Source organism: Schistocerca piceifrons, chromosome 4 (genome assembly GCF_021461385.2).
Source record: "Schistocerca piceifrons isolate TAMUIC-IGC-003096 chromosome 4, iqSchPice1.1, whole genome shotgun sequence".
Lineage (NCBI taxonomy): Eukaryota > Metazoa > Arthropoda > Insecta > Orthoptera > Acrididae > Schistocerca > Schistocerca piceifrons.
Window position 1 is genome coordinate 429028425 of NC_060141.1, and position 21158 is coordinate 429049582.

General features: G+C 39.9%; 1 protein-coding gene across 4 annotated transcripts in view; it reads right to left on the reverse strand.

Annotated features, from left to right (window-relative positions):
• Positions 1 to 21158, reverse strand: part of LOC124795078 (alpha-tubulin N-acetyltransferase 1-like) — a 102102-nt gene that overhangs the window by 24893 nt on the left and 56051 nt on the right. For 3 of the 4 annotated variants that reach the window (XM_047258895.1, XM_047258894.1, XM_047258893.1), the window contains one exon: positions 8417 to 8454. In XM_047258895.1, the coding sequence (XP_047114851.1) occupies positions 8417 to 8454 (38 nt within the window). Of the gene's footprint in view, positions 1 to 7550; positions 7858 to 8416; positions 8455 to 21158 lie in introns of those variants that run through there. The other variant, XM_047258896.1, reaches the window with a different exon arrangement.

The window sequence follows — 21158 nt, forward strand, 5'->3', positions numbered from 1 at the left end:
CTACTGCCATGATCCATTGTAGCTTTTGTAGTAGAATAATCTTATGGATATAGAATCAAATATGGTTTCTGATCTATCCGAGTCCATCATATTACAGTGCAGCTAACTGTACAGTCCACTAAGACGTTTTAACTATTAAATTAATCATCTTTCATTCTAATCACTGCACTTTTATAAAGAATTCTGCAGTGCAACCTATTTCATGCATTCATTCATCTGCCAATAATACCACAACTGCTACCATTACCCAAACATCACCACCAATCACGCCCTCCCCCCTCCCTTACACATTTCCTCTCCTTTCCATTACCACTAAAGGAAGATTATGGATCAAGATTTTTTGATAACTGAGTTATTAGCCACAGAGCACGAGTTCAGACTGGTCAAGGATGGGATCAGAAAAATCAGCCACAACTAGTGCAAAAGAACCATGATATCAGTCGCCTTATATGATTAAAAGTGAAGTTTTTTTTTTATTTTATTTTTTTATTTTGAGCTTTTCCTCATTAAAGAGGCTTTTTATATTTTGAACTTTTCCTCATTACAGAGGCTTATCTCCAACATAATAATTTACTCGGAAATTACAATACAATGAATAAATATTCTTAAGCTATATTTTCAAAATATTACTTCAGGTGTTTCAATCTTGTGTGTCCTCTTCCTCTGTGCCAATTCTCCTAATTGTGTGCTCTACATTTTGGAGCCAGATGGTCATAAGTCATCGTTTTCTTCTTCTCCCTTCTGGTTCCTACTCCAGTATCAATTTTGGTATTCTGGCTTTCTCCATTCGTCGTACATGCCCGTACCACTGTAATTTCTTCCTATCCATTACGACATATATTCTTTCTTTTATTTCCATTCTCCTTATTATTTCAGTCTGCCTTATCTTTTCTTTCCTGGAGACTCTTGCCGATCTTCTCCAGAAGTCTATCTCTAGAGCTTGTAATTTTTTAATGTGCTTCAGGTTAATTGTCCAGGTCTCCATTCCATACAGAACCAAACACTCTAATATGGATTTCTATATTCATTTTTTAGTTCTGCTCATTACATTTCTGCTCCATAAGACTGAGTTAAGCATCCCAATGACCTTCCGTCCGCTACTAATTCTTTTATTTATTTCTGACTCTGATTTTCCCTCGATTTCTAAAATTGATCCCAAATAAAAGAAAGTGTTTATCTTTTTGATTTTCTTTCCTTCGAAGTATAGCTCATCTGAATCATTAGTCAAGTATTCTGTTTTTGGCAATTAATCTTCAAACCACAAGTTTTGTAAGCTACTCCTAGTTGACTGCACATATAGTTAGCCTCCTTCCCATCTTGTGTTACGACTACTCGATCATCAGCAAAAACAATAAATGATGTAGGTAAACTCCATCTCTCTTTCTGATCCCATACTATTACATTTACGAGACTATCTTCTAAGTGAACCATGTTCTAAGTGAACTTGAATGACAATTTGTGGGGCCCGATGGGGATTTGATGCCTACTTTTCCTGAATAATAGTCCAGTACCTATACTATTGTGGTAAGTGTCTTTATAAAAAGAGTCCCCACAAATAAACTCAGTAATATTTCTCAACTTAGTGTAACATCAACTTTCGGTTCTTCTTGTGGTTCCTGGGCATATTTTCTTTCCATGTTACAGTAGCGGTTCATTAACATCTGTCAGATGGTTTCCATTCATTTTAATTCTTCCCCCTTCCTCTTATATCCTTTGGCTTATTTATTTTCAGCTCACACTCGCTTGCTTCCTCGTTGCCTCCTACTTCAATATTTGTTGCAGACCCAATGTCCTCCATTGATTTGGTCTGTTATTATTATGACAGATTGCTACCCACCATGTAGAGGAGATGTCGATTCAGAGAGGCACAATGAAAAGACTGCTATACATTTCTTCTTTCAGCCACAAGACCTCCTTCCACAGTAGAAAACATATGCATATTCACACAAGCACAAAGCGAGAGCTCCCTCCCCTCCCCCACCCCCCTCCCCTACTATCGCTGGCCACTTGTGAGAGTTGTGCTTGTGTAAATGTCTGTACTACATCTACTCTGGAAGAAGACCTTTTAGCTGAAAGCTTTAAAGTATAGCAGTCTTTTTGTGAATCTCGAAGTTTTCCCAGTATACTGAATATTCTATGAGGTTTCGGGATTGCAGCTGGACTTCTTGCCACAATATGTTGGTTCCACCATTTTCAGGCGTCCACCATTTTCAGGCGTCCACCATTTTCAGGCGTCCACCATTTTCAGGCGTCCACCATTTTCAGGCGTCCACCATTTTCAGGCGTCCACCATTTTCAGGCGTCCACCATTTTCAGGCGTCCACCATTTTCAGGCGTCCACCATTTTCAGGCGTCCACCATTTTCAGGCGTCCACCATTTTCAGGCGTCCACCATTTTCAGGCGTCCACCATTTTCAGGCGTCCACCATTTTCAGGCGTCCACCATTTTCAGGCGTCCACCATTTTCAGGCGTCCACCATTTTCAGGCGTCCACCATTTTCAGGTGTCCACCATTTTCAGGTGTCCACCATTGGAAATCTCTAGTTCACGATGTCCCTCTATAGCAAAAATTGGCAAGGAGATGCATGCACATTGGTGGCCATCAGTGGAGTATTCTCTATCAAAGTCCACGCCCTCTGCAAATACTGTTCCTTCTGTGGCATGCAGGCACATGCGTAAAGGTGAAACTACATGCCCACTCTGTCAGAATGCATGCACCTGGCACTAAAAGCAAATGTCAGATGTCAGATGTCATCAGACATGTCATAATGAGTGAAATGTTTTCTCTCAGAAGAAATTACAGAGATCAACAGGTCCCAAGCCTTGTCCAGTTGGAAGTCACCATCACGCTTTATTAAGATCTTGTGCTAGAATATTTCCACAGATTCTTTAATTACTGAATCCCTAAAGGATCTTGTCGGGGCCAAGATTTCTGTGGCATAATAATCAATAGAGTGTCCTATGGAAATACAATACTCAGCTACAGCCAACTTACTGGGGTGCAAAAGGCGAGTGTGGTGCTCTTGTTCAATACACCTTGCATGTACTGTCTGACCAACGTATGCCACACTGGCAAGGAATTTTATTAATTCCAGCTTTCAACAGCCCCAGATCATCCTTTACTGAACCGCGAAGAGCACTGATCTTCACCGGTTGCCAGAAGATTACTTTAACTTTATGTTTCCTCGGAATCCTGTGTACTTTAGATGAAAGGTTGGCGAAATGTGGAAGGAATATTCTGGACTCGAATAGCTCCTTATCCTCTTGACATTGTGGGTGGTCACGTTTCTTCCTCCTTAGTGCTGTATTAATCTGATACGGAGAGTAGCCATTGTAGTCTTCCAAAGGCTCATAAATAGGAGATTCCATTACGACCAATCCTCAGTAACATCAATGCCCCCACATATGATTTGGCTATACATCTTGCCTCTCTAATGAGACATTCTGTGGGGGAACTGTGCGCACCATGTCTGCAATTCTGCTGACTTTATCAGTAAACTGAAGTCACTTCAACTCAATGAAATTGACTTATTAGTGAGCTTCGATGTCATCTCACTTTTCACTAAGGTTCCTCTTAATCCCTTTGTCACTCATCAGAGTGACAGAGTTCATGGCCAATACAACAGCACTTTTTCATAATGTCCTTTCCTCAATCTATTTTTCATTTAAAAATGAAAATTTGAACAAAGAGACAGTGTTGCCATAGATAGTCCTCTCTCCCCTCTGGCAGCAAATGTTTTTACGGAAGACTTCAAGGAAAGGGCACTTGATTTGGCAGAACATAAACCGAGAGTCTTCTGTTGATATGTAAGTGACACATTTGTAGTGTGGCCTCACTGTGAAGAATAACTGCCATGTTTCTTGCAACATCTGTATTCAGTCCACAAGGACATCCAATTTACGATGGAAATAGAGAAGGATGGTTGCTTACCTTTTTTGGATGTCTCTGTTGGTAGGAACCGGATGGGTCGTTAGGGCATTCTGTCTACCGTAATCCCACAATACGGTGCTCTATCTGCAAGTGTCGAGTTGTCGTCACCTTTCACAAACTACCGGCATCCTTAGAACATTGGTTTAACCGGTCACATGTTGTTTCTGATGGAGACAGCCTTACAAAGAGCTAGAACATCTACTGGCAGTGTTCAAAGATAATGGTTACTCTCAACATCAGATTAATACAGTGCTAAGGAGGAAGAAACATGACCACCCACAACATCAAGAAGATAAGGAACTGGCAGGATGTTAAGGAAACACCAAGTTAGAGTAATCTTCCACCACTGGTGAAGATTAGTGCTCTTCACAGTTCGGTAAAGGATTATCTGGGACTGCAGAAGGCCGGAATTAACAAAATTTCTTGCCAGTGTGGAAAAGCTTACAGAGATCAGATGATACACACGGTGCACGAAAGCTGCACTGAACACGAGCACCACATCCGCCTTTCGCAGCCCAGTAAGTCAGCCATAGCTGATCATTGTATTACCACAGGACACTCTTTGGATTATTCCATCACAAAAATCTTGGCCCCCAACAAAATCCTTTTGGGGTCCAATAATTAAACAATCTGTGGAAACACGTGTAGTATGAGATACTGGTAATCGTGATGGCTTTCAACTGGACAAGGCCTGGGATACATTTATCTCTGCAATTTCTTCTGAGAGACACCTGACCTTTGCTTTTAGCACCATGTGTGCACATTACTACAGAGGGCAGACATGTATTTTCATCTTTACGCACACATCTATGTGCCACAGCTGAAACAGTACTTGCAAAGGGTGTGGACTTTGATAGATGATGCTCATTAGTCTCCGTGACAATTTTTGCTACAAAGCCAACACTGAACTAGTAGTCTCCAGTGGCAGACACCTGAAGATCGCTGAATGGTTGTCAACAGAAATATTGTGCCAAGAAATTAACATGATCCGGTTGAAATCCCAAAACCTCATTGTAGTCTGTTTGTTGTGCCTCTGTATGACTCAACATCTCCTCTACTTGGTGGGTAGCAATATGTCCTTTTCACATTATTATTATTATTATTATTATTATTATTATTGTTGTTGTTGTTGTTGTTGTTGTTTACTATCATCAACATGAACATGGCTGGACACAAAGTGTAGTGGAGGGTATTGGTCATAAGTTTTCTGGAGGAAGAAGACTGGCATTTTTCTTAAGCAATCTCTGCAAACTGCAGAAAATCTAAATCAAGATGAATGCAACAGTACTTGAACCAGATATTTCCTGAATACGACTTCTTGTTTATGACTGCACCATCTCAGTTATTCACACACTAACAAACTTACACTTGTCCCATCAACATTTGCTTTATTTGCATCACATCTCATCCTAAATGCCTACTTCAATTATCAAATCAAATTGTGTGAGCCCTACTCTCCTTTAAAATTTAGGCACATATTTGTTTCTTTTCTGTTTCTCTCTCAGCCTGGAGTACACGATCTGTGATCTGGTTAATGTTACCACTGTTTCCAGCAAATATTAATTACTTACATAGCTTCTTTCATTATTATTATTATTATTATTATTATTATTATTATTAAAAATATATTTTTTGAACCCAACTGATCACAACTGCTAAAGGAGCCTCTCTGCGAAGTTGATGACACCAGCAATGAACATTGTGTTTGTTTTATTGTTATGGTCTATTTATTTAAAAAAAAATACATAACAGCACACTAAAAATGATACAATAAGCAAGCAAACATGCATCAATTCATCCTTCGCACGATGCATTTAAAATGCATTAATAAAATCAAAACCTACTATACTGTCTTTTTCTGATTGTCATGCATTTATACCCAGTTTTTATATAAACAAAAAAAGCTGATTAAGAATTAATATTGTTTTACTTTCATTGATATTTACTACTGTGCCCCAGTATTTACCTCATCACTTTTAAAGTAGTCTCATTTCACCTCAATGCACGTTTTTGGCATTTCTGCTAGTTCTTGAGTATATGATTGAAGCCAGTCTTTGTAGAATCTCTGAGAAATGTCTAATCTTTAGCATTGTTCCCTACTTCTTAAATCAAATTCCCAAGAGGAGTATCATTGGTGATGAGAATAGAAAGGAAGGAACTGGGAGCAGAGTGGCACTGTATGGTAGATGATAGATGAATGTGGCCAAACATCCAAACATAACACCCCCCTCTCGCCGGATTGATTTGTGAAGAAATACCATGCACTATGATAGCTAAATTACATGAACCCAGAGAAAATAGAGCTCGTTTATCTGTAGTGTTATTCCTAAATGATGTGAACAAATATCTGGTAGCACTCCTGTACGGAGAGGAAACAGCATGTTGGTAAATCATTCCCTTATTCTTTCAAGATATCAATATGCAGCCATCAATCATTATCATTTAGCATTGGGAAATGTGGTGCTCAATGAGAAACTGATGAAGATGAGCATGCATAACTAGGAAGGCAAAGTGTTTCTCTAATATGTAAGTGAATGAGTATAAAGCTAACCATTTATCATCATTGAAAAACATAGCTTTTGTACTGATGTTGATTTTTGTGACAGTGCAGATAAAAATACTGATGATTTGTGCTGTATAGAAAACAATTTTACTACCCAATAATGCTCTTGTCACAGCAACTGAACTTTCCGTGATCAAAATGGAAGCAGCGCATATAATAAACAGCATGTTAACCAAAATGTATGACAAGTGGGCACCAGCTGATACAAAACCCAGTTCTTCGTCAATAAGGAATGTAACTATCAAGGAAGTTCAGGAGATGTGTCAACCTCAGTCTTGATCAACCTTTATAAATTCAATAACTTCTACACCATGCTGCATATGAATTCCTCTAATGTTTAGAAACTGTTCCATGTCCCAGTTATTAAAGTACTCTATTAGTTCTATCTTTTCATGCCATTTAATTTTTTTTTTTATTTGAGAAGATAATTTAATTTCACATGATACCTACAACAAAAACTGTCTTTCTAAAGAAGTATAACTAGTTTTGAGGACAAAAATTTATAGTGCAGTCAGAAACAGTACTTTAGTCTATCTTTTACCTCAGAATGGCAATGAACATGCTTTAAATTGTCTTTTGTTTTTTCTTCAACATCAAAAAAAAATTTTTATTGCCAGCCACAATATTTTATAATTTATGTATATCTTACACAATGCATTCTGAGCAATAATGTTGGCAAAGTATTCTTGGGGAGGGGGGCGAGTGATGGGACTTTAACTGATGGTAATAGGTGAGAACATTTAAAACATTTAAAGTTATCAAAATGATGAAGCACCATACATATAAGAAGCATCGTGTTTAAAGGTTTTAAGTATACAATCTCGGGAGGGGTGGTGGTGAAGAGGACGACACATTTGGTAAACAGTTTTCTTTTTTTTTTTTTAATGTATGGGAGATAGCTTCACTAAATAAAAAACATGATCTGTAAAAACAGCTTTTTGATTTTTTTTTTTTTTAGAAACCATTGTTTTACAACTTAAAGCTTTCAACAGTTATTTCACAGTAGATAAAATAATAAATAAGAAGTTTTACACACAAAGAAATGAAAGACTGTTCGACTATATCAAGTTACTATAATTCCAACAACACATTAACAAAATGCGAGGACTGTGACAGTGTGCATATCAAATCTTAAGCTTTTGAAATAGACTGAACCTTGGTTTTGAGGATAATGAGAGAGAAAAATAAAAAGAAATATAAAAGAAGTGGCAAATGGGCACATATGTCAACTATATCTCCATTTCAAGCGAGATTCAGAACATATAATATTATGCATGTCTCAGATCTTCCCTGTTCACCCTCACTGTGGAAAATTTGGAGTGCCTAAAAAGCATTCTTCTGTTTGTACATGGGAAAATCTTACCTAAAAAGAGAAAACAGGAAAAAAAAATTATTTCAGTGATCTAAAACTGGAAAGTGTTTACTAGTAAGCTGAAACTGGAAGACTTCTTCATTATGCACATTACCAAATCACATCCTACTCAAGCATTCTTTCTGTACTTCTCTTTTCCTCAGCACTTGAGTCTCAGTTACTCAGATGTTCTTTAATCGATTCTGGTATCATTGCAAATCTCTACCTGCTCCTTTTCTTCCTTATACTCCCTCACCCCCATTTTTCCCAAAAAAAAGTGTCTAATATCAAAAGCTTCAGGTTTAATATTCTTGTTTTCATATTGTTACTTCCCTATCACAGTCCATGTATCAGCTTAGTGTTGGCCTCTTCACTATCTCAGTTTAATTTTCAGACACCGATCTTTACAGTTACTAACAAAAATTTATTGCAGAAAATGGATAGAAGGTACCTACAACTTCCTTAAATTGCTAATAAATTAATTTACTAACTATGTTTCTTCCAACTGAATAAATCTGAAAGAACTTAAAAAATTTGTATAGGTTAGAATAATGTATACTGAAGTACTTACCTCTTAAGTTCACCGCATGGAAAAACATTTTGGATGATCTGTCAAAAGTAACAAAACAAAACAATCAATAGGGTAATAATATTAGCAGACGCATTCTAGTGTACTACAGTAAAATAAAAACCACACTTTTTACAACATCACAGTTTTATTATTATTCACATGTCTTGCTTATTGCTCAACTATTTTAATATACTAATGTTAGATTATTCCCCACATGCCCTTTTCTTTGTATCATACAGGCTTTTAATCTGTCATACTTGTGGAGTTGCAGGACAGACTTATTCACTGGGATTTGGAGTGGCACCATTCAGATTCTGCTGATGTAACAAGTGGATCTTACAGGCTAGCCCTCTTTGATTTTCTTCACACTTTCAAGATTTAAAGGTCAGTGCTTGGACATAAATTTTGTATAGCAGTATGATGCACTAGCCAAAGAACAGTCTGATGAGGAAGGGGGAAGGGATTTGAAGACTTACAAGCGTTGTTAAAGTCCAAAAAACATTCTGCTATTGACATGAACATCTGTGGTTCCAGGTTTAGCACTCTTGTAATCTTCAAACCACTGGGTCAATTTTTGCTATTTCAAACTTTTTCTTTCTTTTTTTCACTTTTACTAAAATTCTACATTTTTTATTACAATGAAATGTTAATTAACAAATAATGAATCACAATTTGTTAATTTGTTTACAATTGTAAATTTTAATTACTGATCACTTGAAAATATGACTATTCATGAATTAAAATTGGTAAAAAATGTGAACAGTCTTATTGTTAAATTAAATATTATATACTATGACTGCTATTATGTTTACATTTATTCATAATCACTGGAATTAAAAGTATTTTTCATAATCACTGGAATTAAAAGTATTTTAATTTCTATTTTATGTTTTGCATTATTGAATCAAATTTTAATTTAATATAGACACTTATTTCATGTGATTATTGATTTTGTTTACTTTCCTTTACTTTAAATTAATGAATCTGTGATTTTTACTAGAAAAGTAGGAGTCAACAACTATTAATTTTCATTTCAATTCAACAGTAAATAACAAATTCAAACAAAAGTACAAAAATGCAACCAGCAAGAAATGAACCAGCAACTTTGTGATTATAAAACTAAAATACTATGCACACAAGTACAGTCAGCTCTGATAAAAAGTTCAGATTTCTTTATATTTGGTGATACCTGGATCCCCAAATCATCAAAGTCAATTTTTTCTGGTGTTTTCAAAAAGTACCTCACACTGTTTTAGGAAAATGATGTCTCGTCACTGATCTTCAAATCCTACAGATATGAAAAAAATCAAAGGGGGGCAACCAACAAGGTTGCTCTTTAGGACAAGGTGTCAGGTCACAAATGCCCACTGCTGTCTGTGTAACTGTTTGAAGTGATTGTTCTGAGGACACAATTTTTACCAAGTAGTGGTAAACATATAATAGACACACCTGTTTTGTAAACCTGCCCAACAAGGATGAAAATGTTTAACATGGAACATGCAGATACAGAATCTCCAAATGAAAACAAACAAAGATAGAAGGTGGGAGCCAACTAATAAACGTGAACATGTGGTTGTACCTTCCATTCCTATGCCAAAAGATACACACACAGCATTTTCTTTCAGTCTCCTCCTTTTTACATTACAGTGAGAGTGTAAAATTCACTAGATGTTCTGTCTGTGTGAGGTTCATGAATTTTGTCGCTGATTTCAATTTTGTTGACAAAAGTAATCAGTATAATACTTCAACATGTATAGTGAATATCAACCTTTTAAATAAATTTGGGCCACTGTAAATGCCGTCTTTTTTCCAGAGAGAGGGAGCAAAAGCAACAAATACACATCACAAAGACGACAACATTAGACACAAACTGAAGACCCCCCCACCCATTCACGCGCGCGCACGCACGCTCGCACATACACAGCTGTATTCATTTCACATTTCAAGATTTTTTGCTATTCTTCTTTACCTCTATAAGAATTAATACTGATACTGAAATCTCTTTGAATTAAGTGTTGTATGCTATGAGTCTATTCTCAATTTGTAAAGTTTATAACCTCATAATCTTCACACGCACTCAGGTTTCATACTGATTGTAATAGGGGGGGGGGGGGGGGGGGGGCACGAAAGGCAACTCTGGGTGGTGTGGGGAGAATATTGTCAAGGGATGATCTCATTTCAGGGCTTGACTTTAGAAAGTCATATCCCTGGCGGAGTAATTTGTTGATGTATTCGAGGCCAGGATAATACTGGGTGACAAGGGGGATGCTTCTGTGTGGTCTGGGGGTAGGAACATTGTTGTTGGACAGGGAGGAATGTATTGCTCGGGAGATCTGTTTGTGAACAAGGTCTGCAGGATAGTTGCGGGAGAGGAAAGCACTGGTCAGGTTATTGGTGTAATTGTTGAGGGATTCATCACTGGAGCAGATACGTTTGCCACGAATACCTAGGCTGTAGGGATGGAGCAGATACGTTTGCCACGAATACCTAGGCTGTAGGGAAGGGAACGTTTGATGTGAAATGGATGGCAGCTATCAAAGTAAGGTACTGTTGTTTGTTTGTGGGTTTGATGTGGACAGAGGTGTGGATGTGAGCTTCAACAAGATGAAGGTCAACATCCAGGAAGGTGGCTTGGGTTTTGGAGAAGGACCAGGTGAAATTCAGATTCGAAAAGGAGTTGAAGCTATGGAGGAAATTAAGGAGTGTTTCTTCACCATGAGTCCAGACCACAAAGATGTCATCTATAAATCTATACCAGGCCAGGGGAAGCAGCTGTTGGGTCTTCAAGGAAAGCCTCCTCCACGTGGCCCATGAAGAGGTTGGCATAGGACGGAGCCATCCTGGTTCCCATGGCTGTTCCCCCGATTTGTTTGTAGGTCTGGCCTTCAAAAGTGAAGTAATTATGGGTGAGGAAGAAGTTGGTAAGTGTGATAAGGAATGAGGTTTTTGGAAGATCTTTGGGTGGCTGTTGGGAGAAGTAGTGTTCAAGGGCAGAGAGACCATGGGTATGTGGGATGATTGTGTAAAGGGATGTAGCATCCATGGTGACAAAGGTTTCAGGTGGGAGGGGAGTGGGAATGGATTTGAGGCATTCTAGGAAGTGGTTTGTGTCTTTGATGTAGGATGGGAGTCTGCAGGTGATAGGTTGGAGGTGTTGGTCTACCAGAGCTGAGATACGTTCTGTTGGGGCCTTGAAGCCTGCCACAATTGGACGGCCAGGATGGTTCTCTTTGTGGATTTTGGGTAATAGGTAGAAGGTAGGGGTACAGGGCTCAGGTGGAGTGAGTAGGTCTATGGAAGCCGTTGTGAGGCCTTGTGAGGGACCTTGGATTTTTAGGATTTTCTGCAGCTCAGTCTGGATGGAGGGAATGGGATCCTGGGTAACAGCTTTGTAGGTTGAGGTGTCTGAGAGTTGACGCAGTCCTTCTGCCACATACTCCACACGGTCAAGTACCACAGTTGTGGAGCCTTTATCCGCCGGGAGGATGACAATAGAGCGGTCTGTTTTCAGCTCCTTAATGGCACGGGATTCAGCTGGGGTGATGTTGGGGGTTGTCGGGATGTTCTTCAAGAAGGACTGGGAGGCAACACTGGATGTGAGGAATTCCTGAAATGTCTGCAAGGGATGGTTTTGGGGGAGGGGAGGAGGATCCCTTTGGGAAGGCGGTCGGAACTGTTCTAGACAGGGTTCAACACTGGGTTTAGTATTTTGGGGCTGTGTTTGGGTGGTGAAGTGATATTTCCAGTTGAGGTTCCGGGTGAATGAGAGGAGATCTTTAACCTGAGCAGTGTGGTTGAATTTAGGCGTGGAGCTAAAGGTTAAGTCTTTTGATAGAACAGATGTCTCTGGAGGAGAGAGGGATCTGGATGAGAGGTTTAGAACTGAATTGGGACTGGTGATATGTGGCATTTGACTGTGGTTATAGCTGAGATTATCATCATGTTTCACTTTGTAAGAGGAGTTATACAGCTCCAGGTATTGCCCTATCTTCAGTCAACTCTTTTCTATTCCATGCAGCAATGGTAGAAATGGTTTATCGTCACTTGTTCCAGTGGCTACTCCAAACTACAAGGAATGACCACACATTCCTACAAGTTCATAATAGAAGGGAATGAAGCACTAACAAGTCCAGAACGTAGTGAAGACAGCAAAACAATAAAACTGTTCCAAATCAGTAACCACTCAAGACCGGAAAAAAACTAAGTCAAATTGGTTGTGCAGTGGCGAGATACGAACTGCTACAAAGAATGCCGTGACCCCAGGCCACAGGCTCAGCAGCAAATAGTCGCCACTGGGTGGTGCCCCATGACGTGCATATCTCAGTGGTGGCTCTGCTCACAATGGCGGCCCGCAGCTGCCACTCACAGGCTTAGTACCTCTGACATGTCCACATCTGTACTAGGAAGGGAATCTGCATCACTGTCCGATACACAGCTCCTCCTCCCTTAATCAGCATGTAGGGTTGGAAATGGCCCGACCTATGCCAATTGCAACAAGGACGGGGAGAGGACAAAACCAGAACCTCCAGCAATGGCTCAAGTGAAACTTTCTCTATGGCCAGACAATAAGAGGGTGCCATCTGCATGGATTACAGCCCAATCAATGACCTCTGTGGTGCAACTTGGGTCAGCTCATTGCGAAGTGGCCACTGCGTGCAAAGAGGGTGGTGCCAAAGGGTTGTCCTCCATTGGCATCTCATTCCGTGACACGCACAGTCTACAACCGTTCAGAGTGGTCGGCACCAGAGGTATAGTCAGGAGCCGTGCATAGCACGGTGTGAGCAAGGGGAGCCACCTCAACTTGTTCCCATAGATTGTCAGTATCTACTTCCCGTCAATGTCTTGCACTAGGGCGGAGAGTGGAAGGGGGAGGAGCAGGCTCAGAGGCTGGCTCAGATCTGGGACAAGTCCAGAGGCGTTGCCTCATCGGTGATTGGGGAGGATATGAGGACAGCATGTCATGCTGTGGGCATAGTTTATTGCCGTGACAGACCAGCTGCTCCTGGTCAACCACCACCTCGAACATCACCCCATGTTGCCATCCATGATGCACTGGGTCCACTTGGGATTTTGGCCGAAAGTGCGGGCCCACACCTGAGAGCCAGTACAATAACACAGTTGAAGGCAGAGGTGCGCTGCCTGCACTGCTGGATGCAGGAGGTCAAATAGGATATGTGGTCGCCAGCCATGCAAAATCTCAGGTGGGCTTTGTCCACTGGCAGGGTGTAGACCAGTACGAGGGCTATGTCGAAAGTTTTTAGCAGAATGTGTGAAAAAAATGTATTTGCAAAAAAACGTTTACGACTTTTCAAAATACTCTCCATTAGCATGTATACATTTTTCCATTCTCTGAAACCACTTAGAAAATGTGTCAGTCCAAGCTTCCTCTTCATCTGATGAAAACCACTGCCCTCGAATTTTTTCCTTAGTCTTAGGGAACAGAAAGAAGTCACAGGTGGCCAGGTCAGGTGAATAGGGGGGATGGGGTAACACTCGCACTTTTTCCTTCTCCAGAAAGTCCATCGTTCTGGCAGCCTTGTGCGCAGATGCATTGTCGTGATGCAGCAGAAGGTGCCCATTCTTGGACTTTGGATGCTGTGACTTCCATGTGGCGATGACTTTTGGAAGACAATCTTTCACGTACCACTCAGCATTGACTGTACGACGTGTGTCCAAGGTCACAGAAGTGAGATGCCCGATCTTTGTGAAAAAAGTTGCCACCATCTGGGTGGTTCCTCCCCTGGAAAACACCACACAGAAGACTGTCTCTTCGTGTCAGGGTCATAATGGTAGACCCACGTTTCATCACCTGTGACGATATTGTAGGTGTCTTGGGACTTCCCACCATTGAACTTTTCAAGCATGAAACGACACCAGTCCACTCTCACCACCTTTTGGCTTTGTCAGGGAATGTGGCACCCAACGGGCACATCTCTTAGTAAGGCCTAAGTGACTATGAACTATGGTCTGTGCTGCTGTTGATCCAATATTTAGGGTCCCTTCAATGTCGCAAAATGTAAGATGTGGATCTTCTTTGATCATTTTCCTCACAGCATCAATGCTTTCAGGAGTCACAGCTGTTGCTGGCCGACCGGGACGAGGTTCATCTTCAATTGACTGCCAACCCCTCGAAAACTCGGGAAACCAAATTCTAACTGTGGCCCTAGAAGGGGAGCTTCACCAAAAACACGCAGCACAGGAGAATGGCATTCTTCGGCACTTAAACCCTTTTTATGATCATAAAAAATCATGGTGCAAAAGTCGCCGCACAACAGCTCCATCCTGCACCGTCTCTGACTCAGCACTGCCTGTGCATTCTTACCGCGGTGTGGGGGGATCACAGCCAGCCAGCGGCTGTGCGTGCACATCCCAAGGTCGAAAAACATCGCTCTTTCGAATGAAAACAACCCCATTGTCCTCCGCCTTACGGTTTACTGGCTGCTAAAAACTTTCGGCATAGCCCTCATATGTGGCCCTTGAATTTGCCAACATCAAGATTTTTTCATCTGTGACTTAACATTCTGATTAATTGCGAGGCTTTGGAATTGGGTGCCAGACAAGTGAAATGGTGTGGTGGTCAGGTGCTCGATACCATAACGTCTACAAAAAACTCTAAATGCTGAACCAAAAAATGTGGGCCGCTGCTGGGAACCACTGCAGCTGCAGCCCCTTCTATAGCAAAGAAAGGAGATAAAGCCCAAACTGTGGCCCCAGAGGATGTTCAGGGTGTATACGAAGACAAGGAAAAAATTCCCAGATTTCCGGGTTAAAAGTACATTTTTTCTTGGGTGAAAATACACTTTTTCTGTGTAAAGTGATAGTATACTTTCCCTCAGAACCGTAAAACTTATAAATTCCTTGAGTAGTTAAGATTTTCCACATGGGCGTATAACTTCCCAACACTTTAGAAAACAAACCCAGGAAGAGAAAGGAAAGGTGTTTTGAAAAAATCTTTGATGTGTAGCAACATGTACACTGCATATTTTCTTATTACGAAAGTATATATTCAAATTCAACCGAACACAGAACTTTAGTTTCCAAAGCACTGAAATCGAAATTGCGATACACTTTTGTAAGCCAATCATAGCTCCTGTCAGTGGACTTGCTAGCAGATGACAGCAGATATTCAGAGTTTAAGACACCTGATGTAGCCTGCCAATAGGAACATCACTCTTAGGTAGCGCAAATACACAAATACGAAAAGTTAAAGATTTCAATTTTAATACTAGTGTAGCTACAAGAAAAGCTAAGCTTTCACATATAATATTGGTCTTTTCTTGTGTGTGTTACATTTTAAGACACACCACACAAATGTGTCAGTAAAATTTTAAGTAATGACCTAAGCATCTGCACTTCTGGGTTCAAAATTCTTGCAACAAAGTGTTAAGCTCTAAACGAGAATCAAACACTCTGTGATTTAAGAAATCACATCCATACACATAACATAATTCATTGTGAGTAAAATGAAATTTACTTTGAAAGTAATGCTTTTGAAAGCACCATTCACAATATTTACCTGTAACCTACTAGAATTCGTTTCAGCAGTTAAGAGAGCGCCAGAAAATGGCGTTACTGTGCATGAGCAGCTACGATGACATAGGAAGCCCATATGTATATAGCATTAAGAGATCTTACATTCCGTCATAAATGAAACAGGACATCAGAGGATACTCCAAGAGCATCAGAATTTTGTTAACCATACTAAAACACATCATTCAGCTTAAAGCGCACATTCTTAGTCCGGATTCACAAAGAAGTAGGCCACAACCTGATATAAAGCTTTTCAGTGTGGTTTTTGGGATACAAATTTTCTTGGATTACCAGTACTGTATTGTCTTATGTTTAGTTATTTACTATAGCATAATGCCAAACACGCCAGAAGATAAAAACATACACCTGAAATTCCGCAAACTGTCAATAGTGTTTCAAATAAATTGACTGCCTTTGCGAAAAGATTAATAAAAGCCAAATTTCTTTAGCAAACTGACAAAAGTAACTTAATTGTTCTGCAAGGCAATTAATGCCCGACTGCCAAAAATATGAAACTAATAACATATTTTACCCTCACATAATTATGTGAATGTATTTTAATTCCCTTGATAGCTACTAGCCACAGAAATTCATTTTGTTTTCATTTGACTTAAGAGATGTAAGCAAAGAGGAAACAGCAAAATCACTAACTGCCAACATGGGTCAAGTGGAAACTACCCCTCTCCCCACTATAACTCAGACCGCTCTGCACATGATCGAATCTGGCACCTTCAGCGCGTTAGACAAATTTTTCCGAGTTGGATTTGGCTGCTTGTTGCTACTGTTGATCCAGGTAACAGCTGCACTTCAATTACCCAGAAGCGGGAGAAAAGGTACTATTCACACATGACTCAACTGCGCATGTGCATGAGTCCACTGGCAACTGCTCAAACAAACTTAATGTAAACCATTGGGATATCACACTCATTAAAAGCAGTTCATTGTTATGAACTATTGGATAGTCTTTGTCCTTTAACACATTATGCTATTGGCAGACACTTGTGTACGCGTGTTTTGTTGTTGTAAATGGCGAGTGGCATGGTTTTTTGCCCTCGTTTATGTTTTATTGTTGCAGTAGTTTTCTGCAGTAGCAGGCTAAAGTGAAATTCTCTGTTAGAATATCAGTTTGTACCAGTCAAAACTACAATAATTTAACTGAAAACTAAAACAATGAAAACTTCCCAGAATTCTAATAATTTCCAGGTTTCTGCTGGATGAAAAAAAACTCCCGAGTTTTTCCTGGATTTCCCGGTTGTCCTGGGGCATGTACACCCTGATGATGTTGACATCCACACTATATGTGGCAAATCTGAAAGAACATTAATGAACGACAACCACATTGCTCCCTGGAAAGGGCCGGCAAAATCTGTGTGTATTCTTTGGCAAAATCTACGTGTATTCTTTACCATGGATAGTCAGGCTGGAGCCACGAGCTGAAACACTGTGCTGGGGCTGACTGGTTACAGGCACAGCTGTATACGCAGACAAGAAAAAAAAGAAATTCCTGGATTTTTCCCGGATCTCCCGGTTAAAAACGCACTTTTTCTCCCCCACATGAAAATACACTTCTTCCAAGGTGAAAGTACTCTTTTCCTGTGATAAGCACCAGTGTATTTTCCTGCATAGCTGTAAAAATATCAGTACTTTGAATGATAAAGGTTTTATACACCAGCACAGAACTTCGACACTTTAGAAAACGAAACTTGACAAGAGAAAAAAAATGCGCTTTGGAAAGATCTTTGATGTGCAGTAACATGTACACTGCATATTTTCATATTACAAACGAATAAATTCAAATTCCATCAAACACGGCACATTAGTTTCTGAAGCATTGAATTAGAGATTACAGTGTACTTGTTTTGTCAGCCAATCATAGCACATGTCACATGCTCTCGGTGGCCACTGACAGCAGATATTCAGAGCATAAGACACATGATGTAGTCAGCCAATAAGTAGTGTGAATACACAAATAGGAAAAGTTAACGGTTTAAATTAACATATGCAGTGTAGCTACAAGAAAAGCTGAGATTTCATATATAATGTTGGCCTTTTTTGCATGTGTTCCACTTTAAGATAAATTACACATATGTGCCAGTACAATTTTAAACAATGGCATTAATGTCTAGTCTTCCACGCTCAAAATTATTCTAAGTGACTAGTCCTCAAAGAGTTAAGTTTTAAATGAGAGTCAAGCACCCTGTGATTTAAGAAATTCATTACACCTACTCTCACTAACATAATTCATTTTGCGTAAAAGGAAATTTCCTTTGAAAGTAATGTTTTTCAAAGAACCATCCACAATATTTTCCTGCAACCTCTTAGACATGGGTTCATTTCAGCAGTTGCCAGAGAGGGCCAGAAAACAACCATGACTGGGCATCGGAAGCTACAATGACGTAGGAAGCTCCTATGTTCATACACATATAGCATTAAGAGATGTTACATGATGTCATAAAAGGAATATGACATCAGAGGATACTCCAAGAGCATAGGAATTTTGTAAACCATACTTAAACGCATAATTCGACTTAAAGGACACATTCATATGTGCATATCCACAATGAAGTAGGCCACGTTTTGGGATGCAAATTTTCTTGGATCATCAGTACTGTAATGCCTCATGTTTGGTTCTTTATTATGGCATAATGCCATATATGCCAGAAGATGAAAATGTGCACTTGAAATCCAGTGAACAGTTGAAACTAGTCAATAGTGTGGAATGAAACACTTTGTTTCTTATAAATTGGCTGCATCTGCAGAAAAGATTAATAAAAGCTACATATATTTATCAAACCACCAAAAATAATTTCATTGCTGTGCAAGACTATTACTGCTAGACTGCCAGAAACAGTGAAATAAAATAAAATCAGAAAACTGAAACTAGTAACATATTTAACATTCCATAATTATGTGAATGTATTTTAATTCATTTGTTAGCTCCCAGCCACAGAAATCCATTTTATTTTCATTTGAGAAGTGAACTGTAAACGAAGAGGAAACAGCAAACGCACTACATGAAAACACAGGTCACTATCCTTCTTCCCACTACAAACCATACTGCTCTGCGTATGCGCAAATCTCGTACCTTGAGCGCACCAGAAAACATTTTCTGGGTAGCATGACTGCTTCTTGCTACTGCTGCAGCCACATTTCAAGTATCCAGGAGCGGAAGTGGTACTCCTCATACGCAACTCAACTGCGCATGCGCATGATTCCGTTGGCAACTGCTCAAAACGAACTTCATGTAAACAGTTGCGACGCCATGCTCATCGGAAGCAGTTTGCTGTTACGAAGTATTCCGTAGCCCTCGTCCTAAAGCCTCTGACACATCTTGCTTTTGGAAGGCGCTTGTGTGTGCACTGTGTTTTGTTGTTGTAAATGGCGCATTTCCTTTGGAACGTAAGTTTTATTTTCTTGTTGACATTTTATTGCTGCAGCATTATTCTGCAGTAGCAGGATACAGTAAAATTCTTTGTTAAGACTATCAGTCAAAATTACAAAAATTTAACTCAAGACTGAAACAATGAAAAATTCCCGGAATTCTATGAACATCCTGGTTTTTTTCTGGTTTTCTGCCGAATAAAAAAATTCCCGGGTTTTTCCCAGATTTCCCAGTTGTCCCTGAGCGTATACACCCTGTACATTCAGTTTTGGGATCTACGCTCTGCCAGTACACGACACCATGCTACTGCTTGCATTTGGCACATTCCCCAATGTGCAGTGTGGAAGAACTGCAATATGTGGGGGAAGAGAGTGGGAGGGACAATCATCCAACATTCTGTATCGTCCGAGGCTAACAAAATGACCCCTTCAGTAACACCGAGTCTGGGCCTGGGGAAAAAATAAGTGAGCCACTCTGGGTCCGCATCTTTATGCAAATGTTCAGGTCAGCCCCACTGCACTGCAGATAATGCCCTCCGAAGGAGCAGGTCCAATCTTGTCTGGTGCTACACCACCCACCATATTGGAAAACTCATGAAGGGTGTGCAGCTGGTTCATGTTCAAGGCAAAAACAGTGTTTCAAATCTGTAGAAATCGGCATGGTAGTTCTGTAGTGCATATAATAACTAAGAAACAATGCCCACTACTGCAGCTATTGCAACATGTTGTCCGGAAGTTTTGCATGGGGTCCAACAAAGATAACATGGGCCTGTGGCCCATCATCAGCTGAAACTTTGTACCACAGAGGTAGACATGGAACTTCCAGACAGCAAAAATGATGGCCCATGCCTCTTTTTCAATCTGTGAATAATCTTGCTGTGCTTAGTTCAACATCTCGTCTTAGACACAAATGCAATAGGCTGTCCCATGCCATCGGCAAATTTATGCAATAGGAAGGCACCAACATCACAATCGGATGCATCTGTGGCTAATGTTAACCATTCGCCCAGCTGGAACATTTCCAAACAAGAAGCCAGCCTCAGGAGCAAAGCTGTACAAATTCCCATTCACACGCCTCTGACCACACAAATAGAGCACCCATTTTATGTAACTGGTTAAGTGGGTGGGAAATACAAACAGCATTTGGAATGAACTTGGCATAATAATTGATTCCACCCAGAAAAAAATTGCAATTTTTTATGATTCTGAGGCACCAGTAAATTAATAATAGTAATTACATGATCTTGGGTGGGTGTAAACTCATGTTCACTCGAACTTTGACCAAAATACTTGACCCTGGGCTGAAAAAAAAACTACACTTGATAAGATGACAACATAGACCTTTGGCTTACAGCTGATCAAACAACAGTTGTACATAATGCGAGTGTTGTTCCCGCGTGGCCTCCATACCTAACGAATCATCCAAATACATGACACAATTAAGGATGCCTTCAACGAAATGTCTCGATACCTCTGAAAAATTGTGGGAGCATTTGCAGCCCCAAACGGCAAACTTATTATAACTGTACATGTTGAATGGCATATTAATCAACAGAAACTGTTTTGTGATCTTATTAACAGGTAAATGAAAATATGCGTCAGCGAGATCAACTTTTGAAAAACACTGACTTCCAGCCAATTTAGCTAACAATTCCTCTTGCCTAGGAACTGGGTACAAATCGACATGCTCAGGCATTAATGAGAGATTTAAAAGCACCACTGATCCAATGTAACCCATTACGCTTTTGTACAACACCACAGGCTTTATCCACTAATTACACAAGACTGTGGAGATTACACAAGTATTCTGCAATCTGTCTAGTTCTGCCTT